Here is an 18,662-nt window from a genome sequence, read left to right on the forward strand (position 1 = left end):
AAAATTTGTCACCTAAAATGTAAACCTTCAGACCTGCTTTCCTCCGCGTGTGGCAGAGCTCAGGCTTCAGAACTCAGGCAGCGCTGCCCTGCACGACCCACAGTGAGCGGATGCTCAGCCCCGCGCCCAGCCTGGTGCTGGCACCGGGCAGAAAGCGGAGCCCGTAACAAACACTAACATGCCCTCCCCCAGCTCATCTGAGACCAGCAAGGAAGAATAAATAGGAAGAGGTCCTGAGTCATCCTTTTCTGGGCACTTCTTGGACTAGGACCTCACCTCTGAGCCTTTAGGTGCTACCAGGGGCCCAGTAAATGACAAGTGGGCATCAAATGCCACAGCTCTGCCAGCAGCTTTCACCTTCCCATGATCTTCTGTGCAGAGGCTGCTGAGCACAGAGGCACTCAGCTCCAGGTTAGACGCCTGTGACTGTGAGCCAGGAGCTCAGGAGAAGATAGTACAGGCTGTTCTGACCCTGAAGATGGGTCCTGCTGAAGTTTGTAGGACAGTGCGGTGAGCTAGGAAGGTCAGTCAGTCTTTTGAGGTCGAGGGAAAATGCTCTAACAGTGAACAGCAAGAATGACTACTGTTCTGGCTGCAGAAGTGTGATCAGAGAGCAGAGGGAAATTATGGAGTGAGAAAGAAAAAAAGGCAGTTTTGAAACAGGAAGGAGGCATTACATTGAGAAGCCACAAAAGGGAATGTACCTCCAGGGTTTTCATGGCTGGCTGGCTTTTTCCCAAATCCAGCCTCTGTAGTTTATTGGGATCATGTCTTATACACAGTTTGGGAGAGCAAAAAAATAAATAAACCCAACGAAAGTGCAATTTGCTCTCATCTGACCATGACAGTCTGATACAGGAACTCTCCGTAAGAAAGGCAATCAATTCGTAGAAGGACCTGGAGCAGTGGACAGTTCATAGGTGAATGTCGTCCTTTGAGCATCGTGCCAGTTCAGGACTTGGTCTTCGGTTGCACTTTGCACTGCAACAAAACCCAGAGCCTCAGAGCAGCAGCTTCATCCTTCTGTTACCCAGGCAGCAACCGGGGTTCCCCGTCTTGTCCTACACACACGCACTGCTTCCCCACATCAGCTCAAGGAAGAGTCTCAAGTTCTTGGCTCCTTTTCCATCAGTGGCACACCTGCAGCGGTGGGCACTATTCCCATGTGGAGGAATTTATATAGAAGAAGAGAAAAACTATTACTTGTTAGGGGGTGCTAGAGCGAATAGTAGCAGAAGCAACGGTTTCATCAGTGATACCATCCCATTGCTTAGATCTTCAGCTCGGTCCTCCCATAATGAGGTAAAACAGTGACAATTGCCACAGCTTTCTGGAGTGGATTTTCCTACTCTGCTTAAAGTGATTAGACAAGAATCCAGAAAATCATTTGTTAAACCTAGCACAGCTTTCTCCAGGTCAGTCTGAGATGCTCCTCGGGTGAGAAGAGCTTCAGGCCCCACTGTTGGTCTCTTCAGGCATTTGCCAGAAGTGCACCCAGAGCTGACTGCTGTGCTTTGAAGGCATCCAGAGCTGGAACAGACGGGTCTTTCCCCGTTGCTTCAGTCAGGTCCACATCATCTTCCAACCTGACGTGTGCCTTATTTTCCATTCGTGTCTGCTTGCCTTCAGCTTCCATGGACTTGTTCATTTTCCTGTCCCCGCTAGACTGCGCAGAATGTTTCATAGTTGGTGTTTTCTGTGCGTGATGCTGTTCCCCGACCACAGACGAGTCCTTTCCTAATCATCCCCTGCGATGCACCAGGCCAGCTGAGCCGGCTGTGCAGGTCAGGCCAGGGTTCGACCTGGCGCTGCCGGGATCTGTTGTGGTGGGTGTCCTCCTGAGAGCTGACTGTAACACAGACGGGCTGCTTCCAGTGCCCACCCCAGCCAGAAAGTCCGCCCGGTGCTGCCCATGCAGTGTAGCCGTAGCAGCTCAGCCCAGAAGCAGCTTAGGAGTCACCACCCCACGCTATGGCATGTAGGAAGTCACGGCTTAAGTGACGTCAGATGTTACTCCATTTTTTAGAAGTAATTGTCTCCAGCTGTACTGTAAAGCATTCTCCCACTTGTAGCTGCCGTGCTTGTGGAGCTTCTGGCCACATCACTGCACTACTGTCCTGCAATCCTGTGTGATCTACAAGCTTCGCTGGTCCTGCATGATCCGGCATTAGGGCTTATTAAAAACTTGCATTGTTAAGTGAGTGTGTCTTGCTGAACATCCGAGTAGCAGCATAGAGCTGGCCTGATTCAGACTGTTTGTTGCGATGTGTTCACTTGCTGCTTAAGCTGTAGGAATAGGCTTTCCCAACTCTTTGTCATCCCCAGAGTCAAGGAAGATGCTGTGCTAGTTCTAGGACTTCTTCCCTTGTCTGCTCCTGAAATAAGCAGAAGTCAGTCAGATTCCAAGCAGACTGAGGAAACCTAGAAGAATTTCACTTCTTAGATGTAGAACCTAAAATCTCTCCCCTCCTTTTTCTGCAAAGATAAAAGGTTTGCATTGTAGCATGGTGTGACACGGATGTGGGAGACACTGGCTGTAAGTAGTGCCCAGTGCAGAGGCGTGTCAGTGGTACGCACGCCTTCAGGCAGGGGGGTTTGTGCTCTGTAGCCTGTTTCATTGCCCTGAGTATCTTCCACTTCTTCAGTGATGGCATGTCTGCCCTCATCTGGGGACTGAAGCCTTGGCGTGCTGCCTGCCCGGTGGCTGAGCACCTCCAGCGGTACGTGAGGGATGCGTTGGGTTCCTTGGCATTCCCCTCGCCAGACAGAACATTACAAGTGGATTGGTCGTGATTTGTTGTCCTATCAGTGGTTAGCCACTGCGATGAGACTTGAGCTGGACGCAGCGTGCTCTGACTCTGAAGACGCTTGGCTCGAGGGAACTGTGTTTGTTCCACACTCGATGCTCTTCAGGAAAGCCGCTCTTGGGTGGGCAAGCTCATGCTCTCCTGCCAGCTGCCCCTACCTCAGGAGCAAAGTCAGCAGTCCTTCCAGGCTGCGGCTCAGGAGCTGGGTGTCGGAGACATAGGAGAGGGATTATTAGTATTGAGGTATTCTTTCAGAGCAAGAAGTAAGACTTCAGTCTGGACACAGTTTACGGAGAAAAAATACCAGCAATGAAAAGTAGAAATAGCTTGTCAGTTTTCATTGTGGAAAAATGATAATAGCAGACGGTCAGGTATTTTGTAGTAGGGTCCTATTTCATTTAATAGATTTATTAATTGTATGAAAACCACCGTGATTAATGAGAATTCATGATTTGCAGAAAACATGCTGTTTTGAGGGACATTGAACTTGGAGAGAACAGTGAAGAACTAGAGGGAACCTAGCCAAGCTAAATGCGTGACCTGCATGAGAGCAGAGAAAGTTCGGTGTTAATAAAAGAGATGGGCAACTGAGGGCAAAAGCTAAATTCTGCAGGCCAAAGAGTGCAGTCCCCTTGAATTGTGGCCGTCTGAGGCTGGCAATGTTCCTGATGCCGCCAGCGTTCTCTGCACCATAGGCAGTAAGGAGTGAAAGCTGATACTGAAATAGTGGGGGCTGGAAAGGAAAGTCAGGCATTGATGGTGCTGCGGGAATATGTTGCTGTTTGCTTGCTGCATGTGCACCAGAGAAGGTTGAGGACACTGGCTGAAAGGTCTGGAGGAAGGTCCATAGGAAGCTCTATCAGCTCAAGCACTCTCTGCTTAAAGCCTCGTAGAGGGCTCTGCCACTGGGCAGCTCCAGCAAAAAGGAATGACCTGGAATATTGGAATATTGGGCTTACACAAATCATTGCTTTGTCATCGGGGTGTTTGCTGTTTGCTGCTCACAGGTCTGTACTGGTCCTCCGCAGTCTGAATTCACAGGCTGACGGAATGGTTGAGGTTGGCAGGAACCTCTGAAGATCATCTGGCCCTCCCCACTACCCAAGCAGGGTCATCTAGAGCAGCGTGCCCAGGACATTGTCCAGTCAGGTTTTTAATGTCTCCAAGGATGGGGACTCCACCACCTCTCGGGGCAACCTGTGCCTGTGCTCAGTCACCCTCACAGTGAGCGAGGGATTTCCTGTGTTTCAGTCTGTGCCCGTTGCCTCTTGTCCTGTCACGGGCACCACTGCGAAGGGTCTGTCTCCATCGTCTTTACTCCCCCCCATCAGGTATTTATACACACTGATGAGATCCCCTTGAACCTTCTCTTCTGCAGGCTGAACAGTCCCAGCTCTCTCGGTCTCTGCTTCTGCGTCAGATGCTCCAATACCTTAATTGTCTTTGTGACCCTTCACTGGACTCTCACTCCAGTAAGTCCATGTCCCTCTTGTACTGGGGAGCCCAGTACTGGACACAGCACTCCAGGTGTGCTCCATCAGTGCTGGGCAGAGAGGAAGGATCGCCTCCCTCGACCTGCTGGCAACGCTGTCCCTAACGCAGCCCAGGACACCGACAGCCTTTTTTACTGCAGGGACACGTTGCTGGCTCATGTTCAGCTCGGTGTCTATCAGCACCCCCAGGTCCTTCTCTGCAAAGCTGCTTTGCAACTGGTCAGCCCCCAGCATATACTGGTGGGTGGGGTTGTTCCCACCTTCTCAGGTGCAGGACTTTGCATTTCCCATTGTTGAACTTCATGAGATTGCTCTTGGCCCGTTCCTCCAGTCAGTCGGGGACGCTCTCAGGGGCAGCACACCCATTTGGTATATCAGCCACTCCTCCATTTTGTGTCATCTGCACACCTCTGCCCCATCGTCCAGGTAATTAATGAAGACATTAAGAGGTACTGGCCCCAATACCAACCCCACGGCGTTGTGTACACCGCAAGTCACCAGCCTCCAGCTGGACTTCGTGCTGCTCACCACAGCCCTCAGAGCCAGTTCCTAGTCAACCTCACCTTCCACTTGTCCTGTGCATACTTTCACCAGTTTGTCAGTGAGGATGTTACAGAGACGCTTTTGAAAGCCTTGCTGAAGTCAAGGTGAACAAAATGCAGCGCTCGCCCCTCATCCACCAACCTAGTCATTTGGTCGTAGAAGGCTGCCAGGTTGGTCAGGCTTGACTTCCCCGTTGTAAAGCCATGCTGTCTACTCCCAATCACTTTCTTGTCCTCAGTATGTTTAGAAATGGTTTCCAGGATGATTTGCTCCATCACCTTCCCAGCGATTGATGTGAGGCTGGCCAGCTTGTTGTTCCCTGGGTCCTCCTCCTTGAAGACAGGAGTTCCTGTGGCGTTACAGCGACTGCTTTGCTGAGTACCCGGGCAGTGGCTGCAAGCCAAGACAGGCATCAAGAGTGGGCTGCCACTTGCCAAATATTAGGCTTAGACTAAGCGTGTTGGTTGCCATAACAACTTGATGGGCTGTGGAAGGAAAAGAAGAAGGATTGCCTTCTGGATACTGAGCTTCCTCCTCGTTGATGGCCGAGGGAGCTGAGCCCCGGCACAGGCGAGGTGCAGCCGCTTTGCTGGAGAGCCAGCGCGAGGTGAAACCCCTGCAGATACCCCCGTCAGGCTCCTTCTGCCCGAGTGCCACATGGCTCACCTTCCCCACCACACCGCAGGGTGTCTGGAAGGCTTTCCTGCCTGGTGCCATATGGGCTGTGTCCCAAACACCAAGTCAACGGGTTGTCCACTTGATCTCTTTCAGCACTCTTACTGGTCACCTTCCTGAAGGGAACAGACCCGCAGTCTGGTCCAAAGGAGCCATCCTTCTCAGAAAAGGGCTATAGAGGTGCCCTTCTTCTGAGTTCTCCCCAAAATGAGTGCCTTTCCCCTGGAAAGGTCATTGGAGCAGAATCTGAAGATTTGGGAAGTTTACCTGAGATTTCTAGGCAGGTGGCATGCTAGTCTGAACTGCTGCACCCTGCAGCGGAGCTGTTTCATGCATGGGGGTGGGTACAAGTCAATTATACTGTGCTTGTGCAGTACATCCGTTGCCTTCAGAAAACATCAGCTTTATTGCTCATGCACAATGCAGTTCCTGTGCCCCTTCATGAAGTCTCTGACTCCTGTGAAAGCTCTTTCGGGAAACATTAGACCAGTTAGTTGCACATGTTCAGCACTGCTGAGCTGTCTGTGCATTGTAAATCCGACATGTGCCAAGAGCCAAGAGCTGTGCACGAGGTAACCTATCTTGCAGATCATGATCCATAGGATCAAGCTGCCTGATTTGTAGGACTTCATGCATAAGTGCTGCCCATAGGTTCTGCATTTATTTCTGCTCAGGAGACTCCGTACAGAAGTGTAGCAGCCCTTAAAGTTACAAAATTTAACAGTTCTCTCCTGGTTTGCTCATTCTTGTGTTCATCTGAAGAGGAACTCTTCAGTGCTTCTTCAGCACCATCAGCCCTCCAGATGGTGGTGGAGTTACTGCATTGCCTTCAGGAGGAACAGTACATTGGGTACAATTAACCCACCCGTTTGTATCAGTTTTGCAGGTGTTCCTTCTCAGCATCCCTTTGTTTGTCTACTGTGAAAGAGGAGAACTCAGAAGTGCCAGATTTATCTTCCCTAATGAAACTGCTGGCTGCACTAGTAGAGGCCTAAGAAAAAATGACAGCAGGAAATTAGATCACCTTCAGTGAAAAACTTTGTTCTCTGCAGTTCTTCAGATAAGCCTCACGCACTGTTGGGCACCCTTTTCCCTGTGGGCTTTCTTTATGGGGATAAGCTTATCCTCTCTTTGGATTCTTTTGCTGAGAGCCAGGAACAAATTTCTTGCTGAAATTTGGTAGTTAAGGAAGAGCAGTGGGTTGGCAAATGGTCCCAGAGAACAGCTCATCAGTCTCCCAGTAATGCAGCCCTGTCTGCCGCTGGTGCCGTGCACGCTGTTGGAGCGGGCGGCTGCAGTCCTGCCTCTCGTCCTGGGGTTTTGCTGTCCGGGCAGAGCATATGGCTCTGCGGAGGGAAGGGCTTTCCTGGCTCCTTCGTGAGGCTTTTCTTGACCCTCTGGTCAACGGGACTTCCTCAAGGTTCTGTGAAGAAGCGTATTTCCTTCCAGCTTTTGAAACAGGCCCGTCCCCCTTCACCATCCGTCCACCAAAAGAAAACTCCTGTCAGCAGGAGCTGGGGCGCAGGCAGGGGATGGGAAGTGCTGCTTTCCCCTCGACACCGTTCTCACTTGCAAAGCGGCGTGCGAGAGCATCCAGCTTGTGCCAGTGAGTTGATGTCCTCCTTGGCGGTTGTGTTATTTCTGTGGTGGCACATAGCACAAGTGCTTCTGATTTTTATTTTGGGGGCTATCCAGACAGACTTTCTTTCCTTTCTGTTCTCCTCCCCTTTGTCCTCCCTTTTCAGGGACAGTTCTCATGAGACAATTCTGGAAAACAAAATCCTTTCAAAATGGGAAATGTAGAGGTGTCATGTCATCTGTCCATGCACCATTCTAGGCAGGAAGCCTCAAAGTGTCCATCTGCATTTCAGGCAAAGAGAGAGAGAGGATTAGTCTCCAACCCTGGCCCTAAAGCACAGCCTGGCCGTGATCACAGACGGCGCCAAGCTCTGCGTCGGAGCCTTTGGGTGCACCAAGCACCGATGGAGAAACATGAGAGCAGTCTCGTGTCTCGCTCATCAGTTAGCAAAGGTTGTTCATCACAGGAGGCGAGTCCTTCATGCAGTTCTAATGAAAAGTGATGGAGATGCTTTTGAAGGCCAGTATGAAAACACCTGGAAGCCAAGAGCAGCAACACGAAAGACTTGCCAAGCAAAAGCGAAGCATTTCTCTTTGGAGTGATTAGAACTGCGCTACCTGTGTTGCTGAATCTGTCCTCGCCTTTGTTACTCTTGAAGAAATTTAGACTGAGATACAGAGTTCAAAGGAAGAATCCTCATCCATTAGTGACTCATTGAAGAAATCTGCTTTTTAATACCTTCAGTAAAAGTAGTCCCAGAAGGCTTAATTAGCTGTCCTACAAATGCATAATCCCTCTTTCTTTGTTTAGAACTTCCTTTTTCATCAAGCTGGTGTTTCTTTGCTTGTGAGACTGCTTCCTGTGAGACCTGTTCGCCCTCTTTGCTGATTCCAGTCAGGTCCACATGTGTGCTGTGGTGCATGAATCCGGCCTTGTCTTCTGCATCTCAAAAGACTAGTTTTTCTGGCTACGCTGAAGCAATCCAGGCAACCGATCTACTGCTGCTGCTGGTGCTGACAGACTGCCACCACCAGCTCTGTGGGACAGGGGTTGAGAGCCACCGGAACCTGGATTTCACGTGTTCAGAGAAGACAAGCTTCAAGACGGTCCTACAACAGTGATTAGAGCTGCCACGTCCCAACTCACAGAGAAACCTGTGCCAACCCGCAATCCCACCATCTCACAGAATCACAGAATCATTAAGGTTGGAAAAGACCTGTAAGATCATCAAGTCCAACTGTAAACCCAACCCCACCGTGCCCACTAAACCATGTCCCGCAGTGCCACGTCCACACGTTCCTTGAACACCTCCAGGGATGGGGACTCCACCACCTCCCTGGGCAGCCTGTTCCAATGCTTCACCACTCTCTCAGGAAAGACATTTTACCTAATTTTTCCAGCCTAAACCTCCCTTGGCGCAACTGGAGGCCGTTTCCTCTTCTGTCTCGGGGCTGCTGGTCTTCCAAGGCCCAGCTGGAGCACCACCAGTGAGAAAAGTGAAGAAAGCATTTCATTTTTCTTATCAAGCTCCCCAGTTACATTGACTTGATGTTGCCTAAAGGAGAAGTGGACAATGCCATAGCGTTCATGAAACCTGACAAAGCTGAAGTCCTCGATAGCAGCATCCTAAAACGTAGCAGGCCTTGGCCTCAGCTTGGCTACAGCTGGCTGGTACACATCTCTGTCAGCGTGTATTCCTCGGGCAAATGCATGATATGCCAACATGAACCTGCAGTGAAGAACAGCAGTGATCCAGGAAAAATCCCTCTAAGAAGATATTGTCGCTGTGCATAATGTGCAAGTCCTTGGAAGGGATATTGTGCTGAGGTGCCACTTGTGAATGATCACGTCCAGAAAACTTACCTGGCTTCAGAGCAGGATGAAGTGCCTGTAACCGAATAATTGGACTGTTGGCCCATAATGAAGTCAGCTCCCAGAGCTGGACACGACATCGGAGACTGGTGGGCTGCCTGCAACGTAACGCGTGGTTGGCAGAACAGCGCTGCTGAAGGTGTTGAGAGCCAACAGTATATTGCCAACAGTGCATTGCACTGACCAAGCCAGTGCTCTGCAGAGGAGAACAGACCTATAGATTACATCTGCTGACCAGCTGCGCCCAGAAAGGTCTGCCTGGCACCACTGTCTCGTCATTGCAAGGACATGCCAGCCGTGGAAGCTTCGGCACACAGCTGATTTCTCATGTGTGGTTCCAGCAATCCCGTTCCCTGAGAGCAGGAGTAGCCAACTTCCCAGGCCCTTTAAACCACCAAACAACAAAGAAACTGTGCCGAGAGCCAGGGCGGCCTTGCAGCACAGACTGCCACGTGATGTGGGTCTCTGTGGGACCTGCATCTCCACTGCTGGCAAGGCCCGTGCTGCCGGACAGCCTTTGGGCATCCACCGCTTCGGTGGGGAGAACGTTGGCACAGGGCTGCTGCAGGTCTCAGTACCCTCCAGCTTAAGTCTCTCTTCTCCTTTCACAGACTCTGGCAGCAATTTCCCCCTCTGTGCCACCGTGGGCAGGTTAAACAAGCCTTTGGCACACCGGCCGCTGTGTCTGCAGCCGTTCCTGTTCGTATTTACCCTTCTTGAACATGAGTGACCAGAACAGAATTTCAGGTGAGAGTGTAGCAGTGTCTCCTGTGGCAACATGAACGCATCCTTATGCCTTTGAGAAATACACACCTTAGGTCTCGCAGTGTTTATTTTGCCTTTCCATGGCCCTGCTACGTTGCTGCCTCTGGGCCTGTCAGCAGACCCAGAACTTTCTCTCCCTTCATCACTTCCAGTAGAGAGCAGAGATCCTTTGCCAGCCCTCTGAGCAGGACACCGTATTTTGTACTGTCACTTCTCGTTCTGTTTCTTGTACCACAGCCCTCAAGGTCATTCCGCTCTTCCTCTTCTGTATTGATGGAGCTTCCCAAATGTGATTCATCGTCATGCTTCTTTATAACCCTCTTGCTTTCTGTGCCAAGGTGGCAGGAAAATAAGAATAAGAGGAAATGTGCCTAAGCCCACAGACTGTGAACAGACCTTCATAGTCGTGTTCAGCTAATCTTCTCGGAGCCGTCTCTTTAAGACATCGTCAGTGCTTATTAACCTCCCAGAAGTGTGGATCTGGTGTGGGTGCGCATTGGCGGCAGCAGGTGTATGCCATTAACTGTAGCCCTTGGACTCTTGTTGCCAGCAGCAGGTTTCCAGAGGGTCCGTCTGTTCCAGGAGGGACCTGAGATGGGAGGGCAGAGCTTGGCGGGTGGCAGGGGAGCAGAGGCACCGTACTGCGCTGGGCTGCACGTGGGGCACCGTGCAGACAGCCCAGAGGACTGCTTGTTTGTTAACCGCCATCGCATCCAGGCTCCAGGGAGCTGCAGTTCTGTTGTATTTTGTTGGTTAGTTTGGAGGACGAGCGAACTGACATTGCTGACCCAACTGAGTGGGCATGGACTGTTTGGCAAAGAGATAACCAACCCAGCCCCGGTAATGCCATGCCTCTTGGCCCAGGGCTGCGCAGCCCTCAAGCAGTGGACCCTTCCTCCTCTTCCTCCCCACTCACGCTCGGTCAGGGCTGCAGCACTTCTGCTGCGGCAGCATCCAGGCCCCTGAGCTGCTGCAGGACGTGGGGCCCTGTTGAGAGCCCTCCTCGGAGCTGGGACCCCGCTGGCCTCAGTCGGAGGCCACCACAGAGCAGTGACCAAAGCCCCGGGGTGGGTTCAGAGTGCTGCATTCGCTTTCGCTGCCAGGACAGAGAGAGACCACGCGGGAGCCCCGGGTCCCTCCCGCTCAGAGCCCCGTCCCCAGCCGCAGGCAGCAGTGGGTGCTTATGGAAGGAGACGCCAAAGCAGGGCATGAACAGAGACGGGCCCAGCAGCGTGCCTTCCCGAGGCCTCCCAGGCAGAGGCACTCACTGAGCTTATTGCGCTCGAAGGACTCATCCTCCATGATCTTGCCCTGTCAGGTTTTACATCCATTTCTTTTCGCATACCCAGAGTACTTGTTTATGCCAGGGGAGGTAATAAAGGCAAAAGGCGATGGCAGAAGGAAGGCATGCGTGCAGCGTGGTTTGTGCCCCATCAGAGGCTCTCGAGGTGGCGAGCAGGTAGAGCCGAGTGCTGCCGGAGGGGCTGCCCCCCGCCCAGCTCCACGGCCTGTGCCCACCATGACGCTGGCCAGGGAGGCAGACGTGGCGTAGTGCAAGGGGAAGACCAGTCCAGACACCTCTGGGCTGCCTCAGCCCACACTAATGAGCCGATCACTGTTGGGTGACAATCAGACCCTGCTGTCTCCATCGTTGGGGTGGCGTGGCGGTCGTCCTGTCACGACACCGCTCTCTGGGGAGATGCCCGAAGGTTCCCTCTTGTCCCGGGAAGGGGTCCTACCCCGACTGGCTGATGTGCTCGGGAGCCCGGGTTTGCTCCAAGTCCGCGGCAGGACCTGAGAGCACGGCGACGGTAGTGCGGTTAGCGAGGGGAGACGGGGGGGTCCCTGGTGGGAAGTGGGGCCGGTGGGCTTCGGTGCAGCTCTGCCGCAGCTTCTTGTTGACCAGCCGAGGCAGGGTGAGGTGCAGGGTCTTCAGCTGCAGCAAGTCTTCGTGTGCACCCAGCGGGCCGCAGGGCCACGTTCCTCCTTGGTAGGTCTCGATGGGCTTCAGAGCCGTGGCAGCTAGGGTAGGTTTGGCCGGGAACCGGAGATGCTGGAGATACTTGCTCGAACCTCTTCTACCTCCTCTGGAGCAGCCCTGGCAGGGCTTGCAAGAAAGTCTTGGCTGAAGTGCTCCGAGCCCTGTCCCCCGAGTGCTGCAGAGCCCCCTCCCATCTCAGGCTGGCCCAGCCCCCAGCGGCCCCCCCCCCATGTATATTGTGTGTGTGCTCCTGTGTCTGGGGACCTCCGCCTCACCCCTGCCCTCTGCTCTCTCTCCTCTCTCTCTCGCTGTACCGTTCTTTCTGCAGACTTTTCAGTAGTTTAGGAGAACTCAGCACCATTTCCCAGCGGAGCTCCGGGACCACCTACACAGTCCGACCTGGCAGTCGCTACCCCGTAACCCGACGTACCCCCAGCCCCGTGAAGCCGGCTCTGGATCGGACAGAGCCCCTCAGCACCGTCCGGCCCTATGGTCTGACCCCTCCCACCATCCTCAAATCTTCCAGCCTCTCCATCCCACACGAGCCCAAGGAGGTGCGCTTTGTGGTGAGGAGCGTGAGCGCCCGGAGCCGCTCCCCATCCCCGTCCCCCTCTCCAGGGCCGCCCCTGCACACCCTCCACCCGCCTCGGCCCTTCATGCAGAAACCCCTCCAGCTGTGGAACAAGTACGACGTCGGGGACTGGCTGGAAAGCATCAATTTGGTGGAGCACCGAGACAAGTTTGAGGACCATGAAATAGAGGGCACGCACTTGCCCGCCCTCACCAAGGAGGACTTTGTGGAGTTGGGGGTGACCCGGGTTGGGCACCGGATGAACATTGAGCGGGCACTCAAGCAGCTGGTAGACAGCTGACCGTCCCAGGCAGCGCTGGCCTCTTCCAGAGCCACCACGGGGGGGGGATGTTTCTACTAGACTAATAAAACCCACTTTGATTCTCTTTCTATTCTGAGCACTGCACTGAAGGGCGCGGAGCCGAGGGGCTCCCGCCCGCTCCCACACCGCCCCGGCGTGCCACGCACACGCAGACCCCTGCTCGGCCCCGCCAGCCCCGCGACGCCTTCGGGACAAGGAATGTTGCATGAAATACATCCTCGTTTCTGTTCCTCCCAGAGAGTCTGGCCTGTATATCGCTTGATGTGCTCTTCCCTGGGGGCGTCGCTGGTGGCCGGAGGGGCCGAGGCACCATGTGCTGCCGAGCCCGGGCTCCCCGTGGTCGAAGGGCAACACCTGGTCCGGGTGGGGAGCGGGGCAGGGCCAGCGGTGCAGTGAGGAGCCGAGCCCCAGCTAGGGAGAGGGCTTCTGCTGTAGGCCAAGCGCTGGCCACGTTGCCCAGGTGTGACAGGCAGGGAGACGCTGGTTGGAGTGCGGCAGGGAGGTGAGCGGGCCGGGCGCGTGCCGCCGGGCTGCTCCCCGGGCAGGTTGGGGTGGCCCACGGCGTGGAGACCTCGAGCTGCTCCGAGCCGGCAGGCGTGGTGGGAGCACGGCAGGACAGGGGCTGCTGCAGGAGGCAGGCAGGGCCGGCGGCGGTGCTGGCACTCAGCCCGCGCTGCGCTGGGAAGAGCACGCAGGAGGTACCAAGGCCACGGTGGTGGTCCCGGCCCCGTACAGGCTGTCCCGGCCGAGGTCGGAGGCAGCCGGCTGAGCCGGGTCGTCCTGCCGGTGCTCGGAGGGAAAGGGCTCCATCGCGCAGAGGTCTCCGTGGAAGGGCAGTCCCAGCGCGGTGGCTGGGTGGACGCCTGCGGTGACGCCCAGACCTCCTCCCTCCCGTGCAGAGCGGCCCCGGGGAGCAGCCAGCCTTGCCGTGCAAGCCAGAAGAGCGATTCCCGCGTGAGAGACTAGCCCTGGACTCTGTGCTGCTGCTCTGCCTGTCGCCCTCGGTTGCCCTGGTGAGAGAGGGACTGAAACCGCATGGATAGAAGCATGTTTGGGGATGTCAGAGGGAGGCTGGTGGGGAATCCAGCAGAAAACGCTTTGCCAACGTTCAATGGGGGGGTGGGGGGAGGGAGGGAGATGTTTTATTTCCTCTTGGTTTGGGGTCTTGTTCCAAGGGGGACATGTTGATGGATAATATATAATCTCCGTGCATTTATATAGAGAGCAGCTGATGACCTACACGAGATGATATTGAACTACAGGATTCCCACTCCGTCCTAGTCATCCTTATTTTGCATCTTTTTAATCAGCTATATATTTGGAAAGAGAGAACAAATATCTATATATCTATATCTATAGCTATAGCCACCTGATTTTGTTATAATTTTACTAAATCTATATATCTCTAGACTTGTTGAGATGCTGGCGAGGCGGTGCCTGCACCCCTCCCCTGGGACGCCCATGGCTCATGGGAGTTTTTAGCGACTGACTGAATGAATGTTAAAGTCTTTTTAAAAAAAAAACACAAAAAAAACCCAACAGCTCCTTTCAGACACTCCGGATTTTAAAGATCTGGAAACACAAAACAAAACTTGGTTTTTGGGACACACCGAGTCTTCCACCCCCGCCAGGCAGAGACGCACGGAGCTGGCGCTTCCACCACCCCGCAGAACCCGGCGCCTCTGGCAGGCGCAGGCCCCGCGGCATCGGGTCCCCCTCCCGCCTCCACTCCCGGGGAGCAATCGCCACCATTGCGCCCAGCGCACGCACCGCGCCGCTGCCGGCACAGCCCTGCGCGGGCACCGCCGGCCCGGCCGCGAGGGTCCCCGTGGGGCTGCTCCTCCGGAGTGGCCGTCGGGAGCAGGAGGAGGCTGGCGTGCTGGTCCAGTGGCCGGGCTGGCTCCCGCCACGCCGCCGGGAAGCCCAGGGGCTGGCGGTGGCATGGCCATGGGGGCACGGGGGCAGCAGGGCTCGGAGGGAGCCGCTCGGTCACCCAGCGGCTTCGGGGAAGCCAGAGTGACCCCCGCTAGCCCCGGCGCTGGAGGAGGCAGTGTCCCTGTCCCCCAGCGTGGTGCCCGGTGCCCCGCGTGCCCCCTCCTCGCCCCACCATCCCCGGCCTCACCCTGCCCCAGCTCGGGGGTGGCCAGGGCTCGGCCAGCTCGGGAGGGGATGGCTTGGTGACCGGTGTTCCCAAAAAGCTGAGTCCCCCACGAAGGCATTAACTCTTCTGGTGCTAGAGGGAAGGACAAGGAGGTTCCTTCTGACCCTCACACATCTCCGAACCTTTACAACCTTCAGCCAGGGAAAAGGCCCAGGTCCGGGGCAGGGGCGTCAGCCCCTCCTGCGCACCAGGTCCTCCCTGGGACGGATCCTGACCTGCGCCGGCGCACCAGGCCCTCCCCGGGACGGATCCTGACCTGCGCCGGCGCACCAGGTCCTCCCTGGGACGGATCCTGACCTGCGCCGGCGCACCAGGCCCTCCCCGGGACAGATCCTGACCTGCGCCGGCGCACCAGGCCCTCCCCGGGACGGATCCTGATGCACTGTGGTGCCGTCTCCTTTTCCCTGAGCTCTTGCTGGGCGCATGCCCAAGTGGCTCCATCCAGAGCCCTCCGGAAGCCGCTGGGCCCTGGGGGTTTGCAGCCTCTCCCCTTCCCCGGGCCCCATCCCGCTGCTCCCAGCCGGGGTCAGTGCCCAGGGACGGCGCAAGCGGCTTCGAGCTGGACCTGCAAGCAAACAGCCTGCGCTCCGCGCCCCAGGGTGCCCTGGGTCTCACGCCCCATAACCTGGTGAGCCAAGAGGCGTCCGAATCGTGATAGCAGCCATTGCGTCTGCCTGAACCCACAGCCTGCTTTACCAGGTGTGCCATCGCACCCCATCAGGCGTCCCCCGGCCCCGTCTGTGCCAACGCCGCCTCTGTCCCGCATGACCTGGAGCGGGACGCCGCAGACCAGGTCCTGCCCCTTCTGCCTCCCCGCCCCGTGGTCGCAGCCCGGCCCATCACCTCTCTGCCGCCGCGCACCCCACCCCTCTCCCTCCCCGCTGGGTCCCCCACCATGCGCCCTCCCGCATACCTGGCACCTTCACCCCTCCCGTGCACCTCCTGCCTTCACCCCTCCTGCGTACCTCCCACCTTCACCCCTCGAATCCGCCCCGCCGGCTCCTGCACGCCTCGCCCGCGGCCAGCAGCACGTGCAGCCGCACGCACCCACTTATCGCCCTGCACCCCAGCTCAGCACCCCTCCACCCCCTCACCCTCCATTGCCTGGGCTCCAGCTCCTTCACCCGCACTGGCGTTACTTGGCACCCTCCGGTCGCAAGGGCTCGCTGGCATGCTCCTGCACAGGCAGGGATGGTCCCACACCAGAGGTGACCTGTGCCACTGGCGCGGTTGCGCCTCGGCTGCCAGCACAGCCGCTGCCGCCACTCCTCTCACATCCCCTGGCCCCCCGCTCGCTCTCCTCTGCCCTCCAGAGCCCCCCCAGCTCCAGCTGTGCCCTCGCCTCATCCCTCCGCCACCTCCCGCACGCTTTGCAGTGCCTGCACCCGCGGTGCTCGCAGACACCCGGCCGCGAACCAAACTCGCCGCTTGTCCCCTGCGACCGGACCTTGTCTCACCCCTGCGACCGGAGCTTGGCTCTCCAGGCTGATGCTGCTTCTCCAGCTCCGTGCCTGGAGAAGCAGCACCGGCACATCCCCGGATGCTGGCGAGCATCCAGCTCCTCTGCACCCCTGCGGGGATGCTGCATGCTGGGCCTGCCACCGCGCAGCCCCCCGAGGACACCCCACTGCGCACCCGGTCCTGGGCATGTCCCCGGGTCAGTGTCATGCATCCTCTTTCCCAAACTGTAGAGCACCAGGATTTCCTAGGAATTCGTTTGGCTGGCTGTTCCTCGCGCTGCTTTTACGAACGAGGCTACTCTGGAGCCTCCCGCTGATGTGGAAATGCTCGTTTGCGGCCCGCGGCGTGCCGCGGGGGACCTGTGCCTGTTGTCTGGCTGGCTTTGGCCCCTGCTGCCGCGTGCTTGCAGAGCCCCGGCCGTCCCTGCTCAGGCTCCGTCCCCTGGGTCCCCCGGGGCCGGCTCCTGCTGCGGAGGCAGAGTGGGCACGGGTGGCCCCGCCGAGCAGCATCCGTCAGAGCACGCCGGGTGTCTGCACGCCGTGGCTTGGCCAAGCCTCTGCACCGCTGATGGCTCGTCCCTGGCCGCGCAGCCCCCTGCCCCGCTTGGCGCTGCCAGCGCCCCGCAGCCCCTCTGCACGCCCCAGCCCCGCGCACCCCTGCCTGCCAGCCCGGCCAGCTTGTCCCACCGCCGCCCCTTTCGCGTCTTTCCCTGCTGTGCTTCATTCCCATCGCGCTGCTGACTCCTTCCCCGCCTCACCCGCAGGTAACGGAGACCCCGGCAGCTCTTGGAGACCGCGGTGGCCCTTGGAGACCCCGGTGCTCCTCATGCCCCAGCGCAGCCCCACGGCCCGCAGCCGGCAGAGCCGCCCCATCTCCCCTCGGGGCGAGCCTCCCTCGGCCAGCGGGTGCTGCTGGTGGAAGTGTGACGGTGTGTTAGCCTGAGTGCAGGCTGCTCGACGGGTTCACGCCGGGTGAACCCGGGGTCTCTGCCCCTTCTGCAGCTGTTTCTGGGGCAACTGAGAGACCCGCCTGCACCCGCCTCTTGCCGCAAGAGGCCAGAAGTCTGCAGAGTGCAACTTTTCTGCAGAAAGTTCGGTCTGGGACCAGGAAAGCTGGACGCCTTCTTGCCATTTCTGAGGAGCCCTCCTCCTCCCCCTCCCTGGTTCCCCCCGCTGCCCTGATCCTCCTTGCCAGGGCTGGAAATGGTGGATGCACCGCTCTGCCCTGGCGGAGCCGGCGGCCGCGCCGCCCTGCCGTGCATCCCAGCTTCCACCACGAAGCAGCTGCAGCCGTACCTGTGTTGGCAAACACTGCGTGATCCCTCCTGTGGGACAGCGGCCATGGCCGTCGCTCCCAGGGACACCACGGCTCGTCCCAGTCAGGCGTAACACGAAAGAAGGCGACTTCCAACCACACTGCCGTGCCATCGCCCCCATCGCCAGGGGCTGCCCGGGTCTGCCGCAAACCTGCTCCCCTGCCCCAGCAGTGACAGCTTCATCCTCCTCATCGTCCTCCCACCAAGCGCTGCACCCTCCCTTCCCCCCCCCGCACCCACCACGGACGCACGCGCGTGGCAGAGCCGGACGAGCACGGGCTCGGGGCTTTGGAGACAGCACCGTCCCCGGGCAGCACCAAGGCCACCGGGCGAACGTGCTTCGCTTCGGGGCAGCGCCTGGGGCGCCGCGGGTGGTTTTGTGCCAGGAGCGGCCGCGGGCCGGTGCTGAGGCCCCTTCAACTGACTTGCTTGTTCCCCCCCAGCTGCAGACAGCCCGCTCCCACCCTGTGCCCGTCTGTGCCCCCCAAGCCCTCCCAGCTGGGGCGGCAGCGAGGGCGCTGGGTGGCCACATCCCACGCGCCCCGCTGGCTATGCAGCCTGTGCTTCGTGGTCCCGCCGGCTCCCAGGGCGGCCACGTCCCCCGCACCCCCAGCACCCGCAGCGCCCGACCAGGGTCAGGCCACCCGCCCCAGCGGCACGGTGCCCAGCGGCGCCTTCGCCGGGGCAGCCGGGTTGCCTGAGGGCCGAGGTCTTGTCCCATGGCCATTCCCACCCCCCCGGCAGAACCCTAACCCCCCGCTAACGCAGCTGCTGCTACTTCACTTTTATTTTCTCAGCTGAAGCAAAGAGGATTTTCCCCAGGTGTAGATAGCGCTTTCCTGACTCTGTATCTATTCCGGCTGCATTGGCATCTCCGCTCCAAACATCTCCAGACCCAGTGAGACATTTCATTTTGAAAAGCCATCCAGGAGAAGGCAGAGCGGTAGCGGGCGAGGAACCGACCCCACGAGCCTGCGGCGCGGCCGGCAGCGAGTGCCGCACCCCTCGGCCGCGCCGTCCCGGTGGCATCGGGACCGGCAGCACGCGGCGGTTACTGTGATTCTCATGGCTTCTCAATGACTTGGGTTATCTTCTGTAAAAAGGGATACACTTTTTT

General features: G+C 57.4%; 1 protein-coding gene across 1 annotated transcript in view; it reads left to right on the plus strand.

Moving 5' to 3' along the window:
• The window catches only part of SHANK3 (SH3 and multiple ankyrin repeat domains 3), a 358,709-nt gene extending 346,108 nt beyond the window's left edge, over nt 1-12,601 (plus strand). Inside the window, exon 26 of the mRNA XM_059816355.1 lies at nt 12,044-12,601. Within this exon, the coding sequence (XP_059672338.1) occupies nt 12,044-12,587 (544 nt within the window). The 3' untranslated portion in view covers nt 12,588-12,601. The remainder of the gene's footprint in view (nt 1-12,043) is intronic.
• The last annotated feature ends 6,061 nt before the right edge of the window (nt 12,602-18,662 follow it).

The sequence above is a fragment of the Gavia stellata genome, chromosome 4 (assembly GCF_030936135.1).
Source record: "Gavia stellata isolate bGavSte3 chromosome 4, bGavSte3.hap2, whole genome shotgun sequence".
Classification (NCBI taxonomy): Eukaryota; Metazoa; Chordata; class Aves; order Gaviiformes; family Gaviidae; genus Gavia; species Gavia stellata.